The 15912-nt window shown below is 31.2% G+C and overlaps 1 protein-coding gene across 1 annotated transcript in view; it reads right to left on the reverse strand.

Annotated features, from left to right (window-relative positions):
• SI (sucrase-isomaltase) overlaps positions 1-15912 on the reverse strand; it is an 84533-nt gene that overhangs the window by 56210 nt on the left and 12411 nt on the right. Inside the window, exons 9-15 of the mRNA XM_070242531.1 lie at positions 14201-14326; positions 13433-13564; positions 13224-13343; positions 10855-10968; positions 5851-5935; positions 4885-5002; positions 3241-3412 (exon numbers count right to left, since the gene is read on the reverse strand). Coding sequence (XP_070098632.1) covers positions 3241-3412; positions 4885-5002; positions 5851-5935; positions 10855-10968; positions 13224-13343; positions 13433-13564; positions 14201-14326 — 867 coding nt within the window. The remainder of the gene's footprint in view (positions 1-3240; positions 3413-4884; positions 5003-5850; positions 5936-10854; positions 10969-13223; positions 13344-13432; positions 13565-14200; positions 14327-15912) is intronic.

Below are 15912 nucleotides of genomic sequence, written 5' to 3' on the forward strand. Positions count from 1 at the left end.
TGCCAGAGGTGTACCCATATAAAATTGCATTTCTCTTCCTTCAAGGACCCTGAGAAAAAATTTCTATGCTTAATTTAGTATTTGCTAAATTTATAAATTATAAAAGTATTTTTATTTTTCTAAATATATATATCTATAAACAATATATAACATTGTTTTGCATGTTTCTCAACTTTATATAAATGGCATGTTGTATGCATTACATTGCACTCCACTTTTTTCTCAAAGCTCTATCCTTGTGCAATTGTTATGTTAATGTGGCTCTAGTTCTTTATTGTGTCAGATCCAATGACTATGAAAATGCTTCTACAACATTTATATATAGGTTTCTTTGTAAATATGTAAAAAAGTTATTCATATTCAATGATTACATATGTATATACATATGATTAGTTTCCTGGTTTACCAGAAATGTCCATTGTTTAATCAAAATTGGTTGTAACCATTTGAAAGCACAATGACAGAACATGAAATTTCCCATTGCTCCATTTTCATGATAATTCCTTATATTTTCAGACTTTTAATTATTACCACCTATGTATATGAAATGTACTTCACCAAAGTTTTTACTTGCATTTCTCTTATTACTAAAGAAGTTGAGAATTTTGTCATATTTTTATTGAATTTATGTGGGTTTCTCTTTCTATAGAATAGCCTGTTTATATCCATTGATAATTTTTTTATTGTTTTTACATTCTATAGATTTTAGTAGGTACTTTACATTGAATATAAATTATTTACTGGCGATATGAATTGAAAATATAATTTCCTAGTATGTGGGTAACTTTTGTTTGTTTGTTTTTCAGGTAACTTTTAACTTTTTAAAATGCTGTGGTTTTTTTCCTAGGAAGATTAGCCCTGAGCTAACATCTGCCACCAATATTCCTCTTTTTGCTGAAGAAGACTGGCCCTGAGCCAACATCCATGCCCATCTTCCTCTAACTTATATGTAGGACACCTGGCACATCATGGCTTTGCCAAGCAGTGTATGGGTCCGCACCTGAGATCCGAACCAGTGAATCCCAGGCCACCGAAGTGGAACACTCGAACTTAACCACTGCATCACTGGGCTGGCCCCCTGCAATACTCTTTCCATGAATAGAAGTTTTCATTTTGTTGTAGTCAAATTTATACATATTTCTTTATTATTTTTGCCTTCTGCGTTCTGTTTAAGAAATTATTTCCCCAGCCCTAGGTCATAAATTCACCCATTTATATTTTCTTCTAAAATGTTTAAGTTTATTTTTCACACATAGGTCTTTAATCCATTTGGGATTAATTTTTTTGTATGGTGTGAGACATGGATCCATTTTACTTTATTTTTTAAATGGATAATCCATTGTTTATATGAATAGTTGATTCTTTCCTCAAACTGATCTATGGTGATAGTGCTATCATTCAACAATTGTCCATTAATGCAATGGGCCTGTGTCTTATTTTGCCATTTTAATCTATTTGAATGTCTACGGTCAAGTACCATTGTGTTATGTTACTGTTTTATCTGGTAGGGCGAATCTTTGAGCTCTTTTCTTAATTAATTTGTGTTGTCTTTCATATGAAGTTTAGGATAATCTTTTATGTTCCTCAAATTTCCTTTATAGTTTAAATTGGAATGTCACTAAATTTGGATAATAGTTTGGGGAAAATGCATGTTTCTAATCTATTGAGGCTTCTTATTGATGAACATGGTATATCTTTATTTAATTTTCTCAAAAACAGTCCAAAATTTAGTTTTAATATTTACTCCTGGTTATATTTTGTTAATTTTTTGCTATAATATAGAACACCTCATCTTAAAATATATTGTACCATTGCTTTTTTCCCCTCCATTTTTGGACGAAACTTTCTATAAATTGTTCAATTATAGACAAATTTTCAAAATGTCACCTCTGTACTTTGTGTAAATTTTTCTAGAGACTTGGCTTTCATTGCATTAATTTCTTCTCTTATTTTCATTACCAACATCTTCCTTTAGGTTTATTCTGTATTTCTTTTTCCTTTTTCTTAGTTCATGCATTTCACTCATTATTTCACTGAATTATTATTCAGCCTTTCTTTATTGAAGGCTGTAAATACGAATTTCTAATATATTTTATATAACATAAATATTCTAAGTACCAATTTAGCCAATATCCCATAGTTTTGATATGATGTACAATAGTTTGTTTATTTTAAAGCCATGTTTTTATTTTTTGGTGAGGAAGATTGGCCCTGAGCTAACATCTATTGCCAGTTTTCCTCTTTTGTTTCCCTCCCCAAAGCCCCAGTACATAGTTGTATATCCTAGTTGTAGGTCCTTCTACATGGGATATTGTCCCAGCATGGCTTGACGAATGGTGTGTAGCTCCATACCCAGGATCTCAACTGGTGAACCCCGGGCCCCAGGCCAAAGCAGAGCATGCAGAATTAACCATTACACCACTAGGCTGGCTCCTGAGGTACAATTGTTATCATTCAGTAATAAGGGTTTTTTTCCCCCATTTCCACTCAGTTTATTTTTTAACTCATGAATTATTTGCTAATATGCTTTTTAATTTTCAAATTCAAGACTCGTGTGTTGGTGTGTTAGCTGTTTTTTGTTTGGTTGGTTTTTGGTTTTCGTTTTGTTCAGTGCATATCAAAGAAAGAATAAATGAATCACTATAACTTCATAATATATTTTACATTGATTTTGTTATGTAGTAGTTCTCTTTAGTGCTCAACATCAACGCTGCATACTTCTTTTTGGCCTGATACAAATACCAGATTTCTTATGTTTAGAATTTCCTAGTATAAATTTTATTTGCTTTTAAAATTTTGAAATTTTCTCTATCTTTATATTTTAGCTTTTAAATACAAAGCATTAGCTTATCTTTCATCCAAAGTGGTAATATAATATTTTAAATATATTTAGATTTTTACCATTGACTTTTACTACCAGTGCATTTGAATTTTTCCCTACCATCTTATATGGTGCTTTATTTTTATTATATAAGCTTTTCTTTGCTTTGTTTATATTGATATTTGTTTCATGAATTATTTTTATTTGATTGAATTTTCTTCATTTGTTTTCCCACTCTAATACTGAATGTTATAGACATCATCCATATTCTTATTTTTCTCGTAAATTTCCTGAGAATAAAGATCGAATTTTTCTGTGACATACCTTTAATCATTTTACCAAAAATCATTAAAATGATATTATTACAAAATTAAGTGTAATTCATAATGTTATAAATAACATTGTATGAAACTGCTTACCAAAGGCATTCCAAACAAACCGAACTCCAGCATTCCTGCGATAGACCATTCCATTTGTTCCCATGAAGCAGTATTATCTCCTAACCAATGGGCAGCATAGCTTCCAGATCCAGCAAAAGTTGACCGGGTGAGAATAAAGCTTCTCTTATTAGGAAAAACTTTTTGTACAGCTCTAAAAATAGAATCAAAGTAATGAGTAAGATTTGTTTTAAAATAATAGTGATAGTTATAAATCCTAAAATTTTAATTTCAAATGCATATATTACCATTAGTAGAGCCAAGCTATAATATTTGGAACTATTTTAGCAATCTTTTATATCAGTTTTGTTTTGAGCTATCAATATTTACTTATTTACACACATTCTGATCAAACACAGATAAAGGAATTCTTTTACCAGTGATTCAGGCTTTGAATGACTGACTTTACCGAATTAAATAAAGAGGTGCCTTTCTGTATCCACTCAACATTTGTTTTTGAAATATACGATTTAAACTCATTAAAATCCTTTTATAATGTAAACTATAGTTATCTGAACTTGAAGCCAATACATATTTTTGTGGTGCAATGATACTAATTACATATTAATGTCTACATTTTCAAATATTAACAAGTAATGTTAAGATAAAACTTACATATTTGAGAGACATTTTATTTCGTTTGTTTCTAGAAATTCACCATCCACAACTACTAGCATTGTTCATCTCACTTCTATTGGTATCTGAGTACTATTGACAATTTTTTTTCCATAAATAGGACATAATCAAGAAAAGATACAAAAGTTTAATTCAGTATATAAAATTATCCAGACTATCTTAGTAAAAATATAATAGTATTCTCAGGGGCTTTTTCTATATTATTACCTCTATAAAATTGAACTATAGTGTTACTTTTTCCTTCCAGAATTTATTTACTTATACAGTGCAATAATATAATGCTCTATTGAGTTTTAAAAGTGAAGTAAACACTATGAAGACAGTATGTAAAAGTTTTGATATCATGGTATGATTTGGAACCAGACAAACATGGGTTTGAATTAAAACTTGACAATAGTTGTGTAATTATGAGAAAATTAAAAATTTATTGAGACTGGGATCTGGGTTTTATTGACTATTGCGTTATAGGTCCTTATATAATGCTTGGAAAATAGCAGGCAATTAACATATGATGGTCTCCTTCCTTTGTTTTGTATCATGGTCCTTTTTTATATACAAGTAACACACTGCATTAGAAAATTACTTTGGGAGATACTGCATACAAAACTACATCTTAATTGAAACTTTTGTTTTTGAAAAATAAAGCCGTTCTAGAAGTAACATTCTCCCAGGCCAACTGTGAAGTTGACGCTTAGGACACAATTATATTCAGAGACTGCAAACTGAATAGAAATTTTGAAGGATAATTTAAATCTATGAGTTAAAAAAGAATCAGGTAAATACATACATCATGTAGTTCTTGATGACGAAGTTTCAAATTCATGAATATTATTAAAAGAACTGATACTCTTAATGTCCTAATTTTTTACCATGAAAATATTATGTTTCTTTCCTTTCTTACTTTTGTGATTTTCCAAACATATTAGTAAATTACCAAATATATTTCTAAAGAATAAATATGAAAGGGCTTCTGAGTGAAATTGTACTTACTGCTCTGTGGCTATAGCCATGCTGTATCCATAGAGGCTGTGAACATCGTACTGCTTCCCCCAGTATTGCACAGCGTCCATGCAAATTGTTTTGGAATACAGGAGTTTGTCAAGAATATCTTAGAGAAAATACATAATAAACATTTCTTAAGAGGTATTTTGCCATTTTAAACTTTATAATCCTTAAATGATGTGCTATGTAATACCATACTTAGCTTAAAAATAGTGCAAGACAACGATTTAAGCTAAGTTCCAATTAGGTCTCCATCCTACACTCCTGTTGATTAACCATTAGATTTACACTTACACTAATAAATACTCTGCTTCCTAACTTCAATAGTGAATGAATCCATGGAGAAAATAGCCTTTAACATGAATATGGAAATATACGCATCTATATTGTGCATCGTATGACTATAGACCAATTAAGTTTTATAGTAGATTAGTTTATTTATATATAATCTAATTTTACACCTGTAGACCTATTACACAATTACAAACCACTCAAATCTCTGCTTTTCAGTTTTTTATTGTGCTTTGATTTCCAAGCTTACATAGTCTTGCAATAATTATTTTCATCTTTCTTCAGATTCTCATAGCGATCTAGTCCCTTAAGATAACATCTTTTTCTTTGGTTACATTTTTTACCCACTTTCAATAGTGAAAAACATCTTTTTTAGAATATGTGAGATATAACTATTCACGTTTGGTACAGACAATTAATTATTTAATCACTGGCAATTTATCAATGGTAAAGATAAATCAATATGCTATACCAAAATTTAAAGTGATGCTCCTTTTCTTAGGCACAAATATTTTGGCCAAAAGTAAAACAAAAAAGGACATTAGTTTCAGGGTTTTAAAATTATGCTAAAGTTTGTGATTTAGAAATATATGCTAGAATTTGCCAGTCAACAAGGAAAATTATTCTCACTTAATAGTAAGTAGATAACCAAATGCAATTTACCAGGAGTAAAAGGTGGATAATTTAGTTTGTTGACATCACATCCTTTCAATGAACCTTGAACAAAGCTGGAAACTTCGTTCATGTCCTGAATAGATATAAAATGAAGAAGAGTAGATTTTGAGTAATTATCAATCGTATAATCAGAAACTTTCTAAATGTTTGCAAATATGTTATTTACATGCGATAAATGATGTTCTTTTACTCCTAGAAGACAAATATAAGCTATCAACCTAAAAACAAACTTACTTAGCTATACTCACTACTTGATTGTACCTCTAGGGATGGAAAAGTCATTAAGCTGAAAAAATTAGTATTACTAGCTTTTGCATAAATGTATATACTAGATAATAGAAATATCTTAGATGGAATTCAGGGATTGCATACAACCATAATGTATTTCATCTACCTAGTTTTAATTATACATATGAAACATTAATTACAAGTATTGAGCAACAGTCTTTTGTAAATAGTTATACCAATTTTCTCACTGTGAGTCTCTCATTGTACACGTTTCATTGTACACACTTATTTATTCAACAAAATTTGTTCATTTCTGCTGGCACTTGTCTAGTTTCCATGATGTGCCTCGCTAGCAGCTAGGCACAGCACTCTTTGCCTAGACCACATCTCCTACACTCTCATAAGAGAAAAAAAGAGAAAAAAAGGTAAAATGCATTTTAGTATTCTAAGAAACAGTTATGACCTTACTAAATCCCTAGAAGAATCTCAGGGAACCCTAGGGTTGCTGGACCATTTCATGAGAACTCGTGACCTAAACATCTCTTGGAGAAAGAGTTGTAGGGTATTGTGTTTATGGATTTTCTTGCCATGTAAACCTAGGTCCCAAACTTGTCACTTACTAGTTCTGTGACAATAACCAGTTAAATCAAGTCTTTGGACTAAAAAGAATAATGTACATAAAGTCATGCGACACAGGCTTAAGAAATATATATTTCTTTCTCCTCTGTTAATTGCACTGAAGAATGTCTATAAATGTTTGAGCCGTATTTCCCACATCTCTGAAATATGTTCTACACTCTCACAAAGGCCTCACAGTCAAGTCCTTGCTAAATTTGTTTTCCTCAGAAGAAGTATATTCTCCTTATTACTCTTCCCTTCTCCTATCCATATAATGCCCAGATGGAATTAATATGAGAAATTAGGGTGTTCGAGGGAGAAAAAGAATACATTTCTTACTGTGATACAGATTTTAAAAGGTAAATGCTTTCATTTCCCAAATGTTTTCTTAAGAACCATGAAGAAGGGAAAGGAGGTAGTTATTCAAAGTATACATTGGGGATATTTTATTGAGATTACCTGGAATATTATATTCAATTTTCTTTTCCTATGTCCAGTAAAATTAATACAAAAAGATGCTATAGTTACACAACCAATAATTTTAGATAAACCTAAGTATTTTTTATTCATGAATTCACCCATTAAATTAAATTCAAAAACAACTTCAAACTGTTGACATTCGTAATTGAGAACTGAGTCACATTATTTTAAATTTCAAGTGTCTTTTTCTAAACCATTTTAACAACTCTTGTATATAATATTCACTGAGAAAATGTAATGGCAAAACATTTAACTATGAAATTAATGTTCTTCTCCATAATTCATGTATTTGCAAACTTGAAATAAAATTCATAGAATCTTCCAACATTAACTCAAAATGGACATCATTTATGTAATTTAACAATAAAAATAATGTTTAACAAAAATTTCATTGATTTCACATGAAAGGATTGATCAAAAATATTTAATGGTTTTATCATACAACCAGGTAAAAAGGATTAAATCAGAATGTGATAAATCTACTAGTTCACAACATAAGGGGAAAAAGTCTTCTGTACTTCAGCAGATAAATTATTAACCTAGTAAAGGAAAAAGTAAACACTTTTATATGTTTTTAACCATATTTTACAACAAATACAGCCTTTGAGATTTGATTATCTTTTGTTAAAATGTCTTGTATGCTTGGCAAGATGATATTATTAATAGATTAAACTTACTACACTTAATTTAATAGAATTTGCTTGTATCTCTTTTAGTGTATTTTGTGTATTTGCCATTTTGAATATTCTGAAAATACTCTTCTCTAATTTAACCAAATGATTTAAGTGATGCTACGTTTATTTAACATCATGTACAAGTGAATTCGGTTAGTATTTTCAGTATTACAATCAGGAGATTCAAAGCACTGTAAGTCACGCGTCAAAGATCTCAGCGGATTGATAGTAGTAAATACACCTACAGATATTCAAGTTTCATTCAAATAATCTCAAGTCTAGTAACGATTATTTCTAGGGATTGTTAGCATCATTTTTACCGATGTTTCTGAAGCTTCTTTTATTTAAAATCCACTGAAAACTATATATAAAAACCTGGTGGCATTTCATAACTTCACATTTAAACTAAATCTAAATAAAAATAGTCTTAATTTTCAAAGAATTTTTAAATACTTTAATTTTTATAACAATTCCATAAAATGTGCAGAGACTAAAACCAAGTAAGCCTCCAGTTATTTGGATATATGAATGTACGTGGATGTATCTTCTCAATGAATCTTAAGTTTCCTAGTACCGTATATTAAATTATTAGATTTCTTTATGGTACAATTTTGTATTAGATTTTTAAGAATCAAATTATAACAACCACAAAAATTGATCATAAGAATATGCCTATTTGTTCAGAAAAATGGAAATACTTTTGAATTTTAAAGATATTGACTAACACTTTTATTTTGAAATCACAGCTTTAGTCTTAATTATACCAAATTCAGTAGTGTGCTCTTATTTCTCAAGGATTTGGAGATTTCTTCAAGAACAGGGCAGAAAAAGAGAATTCAAGCATATCTTTATATGCAAAAATCTATTTTTCAGTGAAAATTAAGCTCACATCAATTTCCAAAGTGATTTTAATATTTAAACTTAAAATTCAAAGACATTAGCATAAAATCTAAATTAGAAATCTAGTAAATTATAAAACTATTTTTAAATTTGCCATAAAAATAAAATTTTATCAATTAAATAACAACATATTTTTACTGTATATTATTCTATCAAAAAATAATCTGAAAATAGGGAAAGAAGTAGAGAAACAATTTAGCTGTAAGATTTGGTTATTCAAGTGATAGCTGGCAGCAGAATATCCACTGCTTATACATAGTATGTATTAATTCTGTGATATTTAGTGAGCTTTGAAATCATACTAATTATGATGGAGTTGTTTTCTTTTGTTAAAGCATTAGTCAAAATGCTTCTGTGTTAGTAACAGAACAACTCTGCCTTTCGCAGATGCTCTTCCTTCTCGCTTCCCCACCTCCCTTTGGAGATTAATCAGGTATTTCAGTCTTCAATGGATGTAGAAAATGGAGTATTCTCTCTTTCTGTAGCACAGTCAGACGCTCTTTCACTGTTCCTAAAGTATCATTTGTACTTGTAACTCTGCTCTAGTGGATTCAAATTGTTTTCTAAGCAGGAACAAAAAATGAATACATGGATACCGAAATGATATAAATTAAATAATACAATTGAAATTGGAGCTAGAATTAAAAACAAAACTCAACAGTAGTGCGCATTTATTTTGTTACTTCCAGTAGCAGCTAGATGTTGTAATTGTGACCTCACTGATTTTGTGTGAAATAACTACAACTTCTCCATCTTGATTCCTTTACATCATAGGAATCCTGAAGATTATGCTAATCTTTTGCTCAATTCCATGTTGTCAGCAGAAAATACAGTTTTCTTATCTTTGTATTCCCCACAACATACTTTATATATCGATGGTGCAAAACAAATATTTTTTAACTAAATGATTGAAAAAACAAGTAAATGAGTTATTAAACAGATAATTAAAATAATGAATAATGAGCTCTTCAGGAAAGTGGAGATATTGTGGACTTAGCCAAAGAAATGATAGCTATCCCAAGGATATCCACTATCTCTCCTTCCAAAATTCTGTACAGTTGCAATACCTTTGAACAAAATCCTTGGTGCTCTCCTGTGCTCGGGTTATTAGACCTTTTTTCTGAAATTTAGAATCCTGGGGTCACCCAGTAGTTTCACTCCCCAAATGTGGTTATAGTTTCCATAACAAAAGACACTGCATCATTGACTACCATCCAGCATTATTCTATACAATAAACCTAGCAGCAGGCTATCAATAGCCACAGATATGAAACTTTATCTAAAGAAACTTTTTTTGTTTTTGAGGAAGATTAGCCCTGAGCTAACATCTGCTGTCAATCCTCTTTTGTTTGCTGAGAAAGACTGGCCCTGAGCTAAGATCCGTGCCCATCTTCCTCTACTTTTCATATGTGGGACGCCTACCACAGCATGGCATGCCAAGCAGTACCATGTCCGCACCCGGATCCGAACCAGGGAACCCCGGGCTGCCGAAGTGGAACATGCAAACTTAACCACTGCACCACCAGGTCAGCCCTAAAGAAACTTCTAAACACTAGTGTTTTCCTTTAATAACTTTACCAATATCTAGGATGTTGTTTGTTGTTAATTTATCTTGAGATAAAACACAACCTATGGCCACTTTTGATTTGTTTTATTCTATAACTTACTGAAAAGGAAATTTCTAAAGAGTGAGGGTTTATTCAGGCCTATATGGCTGCAATTGCTTGACTATTTTAGACTTTAATAAATGCTTTCGGAGTTGCACTACTATGGGCTTATCTCTAAATCTTGATTGTTTTTCAAACATAAATGATTTGTCATAAAGATACAACACCATAGTGACAGAAATAAAATTTATTCCATAAAGTGTATTACTGGAGAAAGAAAATCCCAATTTGCAGTCTTTAGTTTTTTTTTTCTTTTCTGACCCCATGAAGGTGACAAGCATGATGTGCATTCTAGAAAACTATTATAATAGCTTTTAACTTTATGTTTAACACATTAAAAATATATCAGGTAAACAATAATTATTTTATGGAAAAATAATTCTATGTTCATTGTCCAAAATCGCTGATTTAAAATCGCTACTTACAATCCAAATTCCATCATAGGGCACTTCTTGATGGAAAATGCTGCATTCATTCGCCCACCAATCTATGCAGCTTGGATTAGTGAAATCAGGGTATACTGTCAATCCTGGCCATACCTAGAAGAAGAGATCATTCACATATACACATAAGTCAAAGGGAAAATGATAAGTGAGAATTCAAACTAATTGAGAGAAGAAAAATAGTAAAAAAAAAAAATGAAAGTTATAATATTGTACTTATTTAAGTATATGTGATCAATGTGCCATCTAAATTTACAATAATCTCAGGCTTACTTTAAAATGAATTTAACGGACAGTAGTTAAAATAAAGAATGAGAACACGGGTGCGGCCCAGTGGCAGAGCGGTTAAGTTCCCATGTTCCGCTTCCGCGGCCTGGGGTTCGCAGTTCGGATCCTGGGTGCGGACGTGGCACTACTTGGCAAAAGCCATGCTGTGGTAGGCATCCCATGTATAAAGTAGAGGAAGATGGGCACGGATGTTAGCTCAGGGCCAGTCTTCCTTAGTGAAAAGAGGAGGATTGGCAGCAGTTAGCTCAGGGCTAATCTTCCTCACCAAAAAAAAAAAAAAAAAAAAAAGAATGAGAACATGAATCATTTAGGAAGAGAAAAATATGAGAACATGGGATGAGGCTGCTATTTTGACTGCACCTAAATTTATTTCTTGGCATCATAGTTGGTTAAGTTAAAAAACAAACAAACACAAACCTATATATTTATTGTCTGAAAAGAAATACATCAGTTCATTACCAAAGGGATTTGCTTTCAAAAAGTTTAAGTAAAAAAAGTCCTTGTATGTTTATTTTTTATTTAACGAATGTAAATATGACACTTTTTAAGTGCTGGGCACTATTCCAAGCATTTTTATAATTATTAACTCATTTAATGTTCACTAGAACTTTAGGACGAAGGTACTCTTTTTCTCACCACTGTACAGATGAGGTAAGTACTAAAATCAAACCCATTTTATAGGTGGGAAAAGAGATGAACAGCTAAGTTAAATACATTGTTCAAGGTCACGTCACTAATAAGCGTCACAGAAGAAATTCAAACCCAGGCAGCTCATATCTGAGTGCATGCTATTAAACACTTTGCATACTATGCTGCATCTTTATGATTTATGCTTCTTCAAATTATTTTGCCTATTACTTAAAAAAATGTCATTAGGCCAGAGAAATTCAATTTCAGATAAATTGAGATAAATAATATCGTTTTATATCAAAGTTGTGCATATTGGCCATCTGATCTGATCTGTCCATATCCGACAGAGCAACGTCTTAACAAAATGTGCTCTGTGAGATATTAATAGGCATTATGGGGATGAAATTCAGTTTTTGTTTCCTAATGGGTCTCATAACTATTTGAAGAAGACTTTCACCAGAAATTTTAACTTTGGTGAATGTAATAAAAAGTGATGGTTAGGATATTCTTCAGTATTTTAAATAATGCTCTAATAAACATATTTCTATAAATTAATATTTTCTCCTGTTTTTTTGGTGGGAGGAAGATTAGCCCTGAGCTAATATATGTTACCAATCTTCCCTTTTTTGGTGAGGAAGATTGGCCCTGAGCTAACATCTGTGCACGTCTTCCTCTATTTTGTTTCTGGGATGCTGCTACTCTTGAGAAGCGTGTAGGTCTGGGCCCAGGATTTGAACCTGCAAATTCCAGGCCACCAAAGCAGAGCATGCGACCTAACCAATACGCCACCAGGCCAGCCCCTGTTTTTTTTTTTTTTTTTTTTTTTGACTAAATTACTTAAGTAGAATTACCAAGTCAATGTATCTAGGTATCATGGCTTTTGATGTCTTACAAAGTTGTCTTTAAAAAAATATTAATCCTAGTTAAAAATTATGCATTTGGAAGCTAGGCAGTTAGTTTCTTGACTCTGTTGCTTATTACCTCTGTGATATTAGGAAAGTTAGTCCACCTCTCTCAAATTCACTTTTTTCACCTGTAAACCAAGAATTTTAACTATAGCTATCTCATCATTTTATTGTGAAATTAAATGTAAACCATGAAACTTAATACCCAGTACATAAGTACTCAATTTACATATACAATTATTTTGCATAAAATTATCTGAATTTTTGTAATGACAAAGTATATTTTTTAGCTTTAGTTTTAATTGCGTACAGCATTACAAATTATCTGTCTTATTACAAGAACTTCTTTAGAGATAATTGGAGTATTTCCTCTGTCTAACATTTCTCTACACAACCAAAACATCAAACCCAGATCTGAAAGCAATATGGACATACGCACACACACACAAATACACACACTTATGAAAACTTTGTTGTTGCACAATAGAACATCTGAGTAAAAAGACTTTAATGAATGTAATGATTTACCTCACCAATAATTGCTGTAGTCCCATCAGACTCATTTACCCACACTTTTTGTGCATTTCCTCTCTCATAGGCTTCATATGCTGTTCCGTCAGCACGTCTGTCTATGGAGATTGCAGGGTCCTAATAATAGAAAGAATAAACTATAGAAAATCTAATAACTTACAAATGTGTAAATACTGAAAATGTATTAGTAAATAATCGGTCAATACCAAGATGATGACATATTTCTGTCCATGGTCGTGCAAATCTTGAACAAATTCAGGGAGCCCTCTAAATGTAACTTTGTCATAAGTAAAGTCTTTCTTGTCTTCCATATAGTCAATATCGGTGACCTGTGTATCCTGCAAATTAGCAGAGTATATTTCAATAAATATACTGAATAGTACTGAAAAAGTATTTAAGTACAACGAATTTGTATTAAAAATATAATGATAAAAAGCAAATGAACTTAGATTAATTTTATTCCATTAAAGAGAATGATTTTGTTTATAAAACTAGTTTTCCTAATTCTAAAGTAGAAAAGCATTAACTGATTATTCACATTTGTTTCAGTGACGATCACTGGATATGTACTAGGCTATTATTATAGCATAATCCTACATATATATATATATTGTAATGCTACATATATATATATGATGGGATTCATTGCATAGACAACAAAAATTTACACTCTACATAAAATACATTGTTTTTATTATATTAAAAAGTATATAGGCTCCAAAAGGATAAAGTCTATTAAAAAACTGAAATGATTTTGTTCACAGTTAAGCATGTATTCTGTTATGGTGTGATTCATAATCAGTTCTCAAAATTTCAGGTAGGTCTTGGTGTTGCATATAGACCTAATATGTACTTTATAGCTAAAAAGCAGCTTAATAATCCATATATATGATAATCCTGACAATTTCCGACATTTCTTATTGTGACAGCATTTAACTTGACATATATTCCCACAAAACCTTCATTCCACTTACAAATGGTATGCCAGCTTCCCGATTTCTTCTTACCACTTCTTTTACTACATCAAGCGACTTATAATTCCAGCGACTCAGTTGGAATCCAAGACTCCAATATGATGGCATTGCTGGTAGTCCAATGAGCTTGAAGTAAATGGATATTTAATTAGTTTCAATAAAGAGCATTATAAAGTAATGCTAATATGTTTCTTATTTTGCTGTATCTCTAACATTCATTTAAGTTTAACTAAAAATTTTAAACAAAGATTTAGTGATATTTGCATTCTAAAATGTGTCCTGGATATTCTGTTATAATTTTATGAAAAACTTACATTTATGTTTTGTCACTCATCTTCGGTTTATTTTGTGTTAAAAACTTAGAAAGTTAGTGCTTGAGAAATTAGCATTGCAAAGATATAGTTTGCAGCATGGAAAGTTAAGAAGAGAATAAAAGAATAGCATCCAAAGATAAGAGAAAAAGGAAATTGTGCCAGCACACTCCCACTTCCTGTAGCAACAAAATGAAGGAATTAATAACAGTCATCGTGTAAGAGAAAAGATGCATAAAGTAAACAATTTCTATTCCCTTCCATTGTGACACTGATTTTGCTCCTGGTTTTCAAAAATATTAATAAAATAAATATTTGACAGGGCTCTCACCCAGTTATCTCACAGGTACTTTCCTCATTCACATGCAGGGCCTTGGTTTCTTCCCTTTCCCCAGGGGCCAGATGGAGCCCCTTCTCATTCCACTCCCTCAGGGCCCAAGCAGGCCCAGGGCACACTCGCAACCGAGTATCAGTGTCTCATCACAACAAGAAAGAATATGATTTAGCAGGTGGAAATAAGGGTGTAACTGATATTAATTGTTTTCAATGAAAACTGAGAATTAGTGGGGCCAGCCATGTGACCTAGTGGTTAAGTTTGGCATATAGTGCTTTGGTGGCCTGGGTTCACGGGTTTAGATCTTGGGCGTGGACCTACATCACTCCTCAGCTATGCTGTGGTGGCAACCCACATACAAAGTAGAGGAAGATTGGCACAGACTTTAGCTCAGGGCCAATATTCCTCTGGAAAAAAGAAAGAATTAAAAATTGAGTATTAGGTTACATTAAGACAACTTTATTTTGCATGATGAATTTTCTTTGGTTTACACCTATATGTAGTAATATGCAAATAACATTTGCCTAAAAATCTTAGGCAAATATATAATAATATATTATGTATAATTAATAATTATATGTATAATATATACTATGTTAAAACTACTCATGTTGGGTTATTGCATTTTATTTAAATTTAAGCATTAAATTTGTTTAAAAAACAACTTGGCATCAAATAAAACTGTCAAAAAGTCTATATTTTTTAAATCTATTCTTAAACATCTTATGTTCCACAAAATTTCTTTAGAGATTGGATATGTGATTGAAATTCCCTCGTGTATGTGCTATATATTTATTTTTGTTTATTTTTCATTAAAGTATGTAAAATTTTATTAATCTTATATCAATTTATATAATATTAATTTTATACTTTCTATGCATACATTGTCTTAAAACTGGTCATTCAAATTAATTATATTTTAAATTTTAACATATTGAGACCGCTAATAGGTTAGATTATACAAGGAATATGGTTTGTTTTTCTTCAAACAATAAAGTTTCTTTTGCCTACTCTCTATATGATCCCTGCCTCATTTAAACGCAGCAGTGATTAATGGTGCTATGTTC

The sequence above is a fragment of the Equus caballus genome, chromosome 19, assembly GCF_041296265.1.
Source record: "Equus caballus isolate H_3958 breed thoroughbred chromosome 19, TB-T2T, whole genome shotgun sequence".
In the NCBI taxonomy this organism is placed as follows: domain Eukaryota; kingdom Metazoa; phylum Chordata; class Mammalia; order Perissodactyla; family Equidae; genus Equus; species Equus caballus.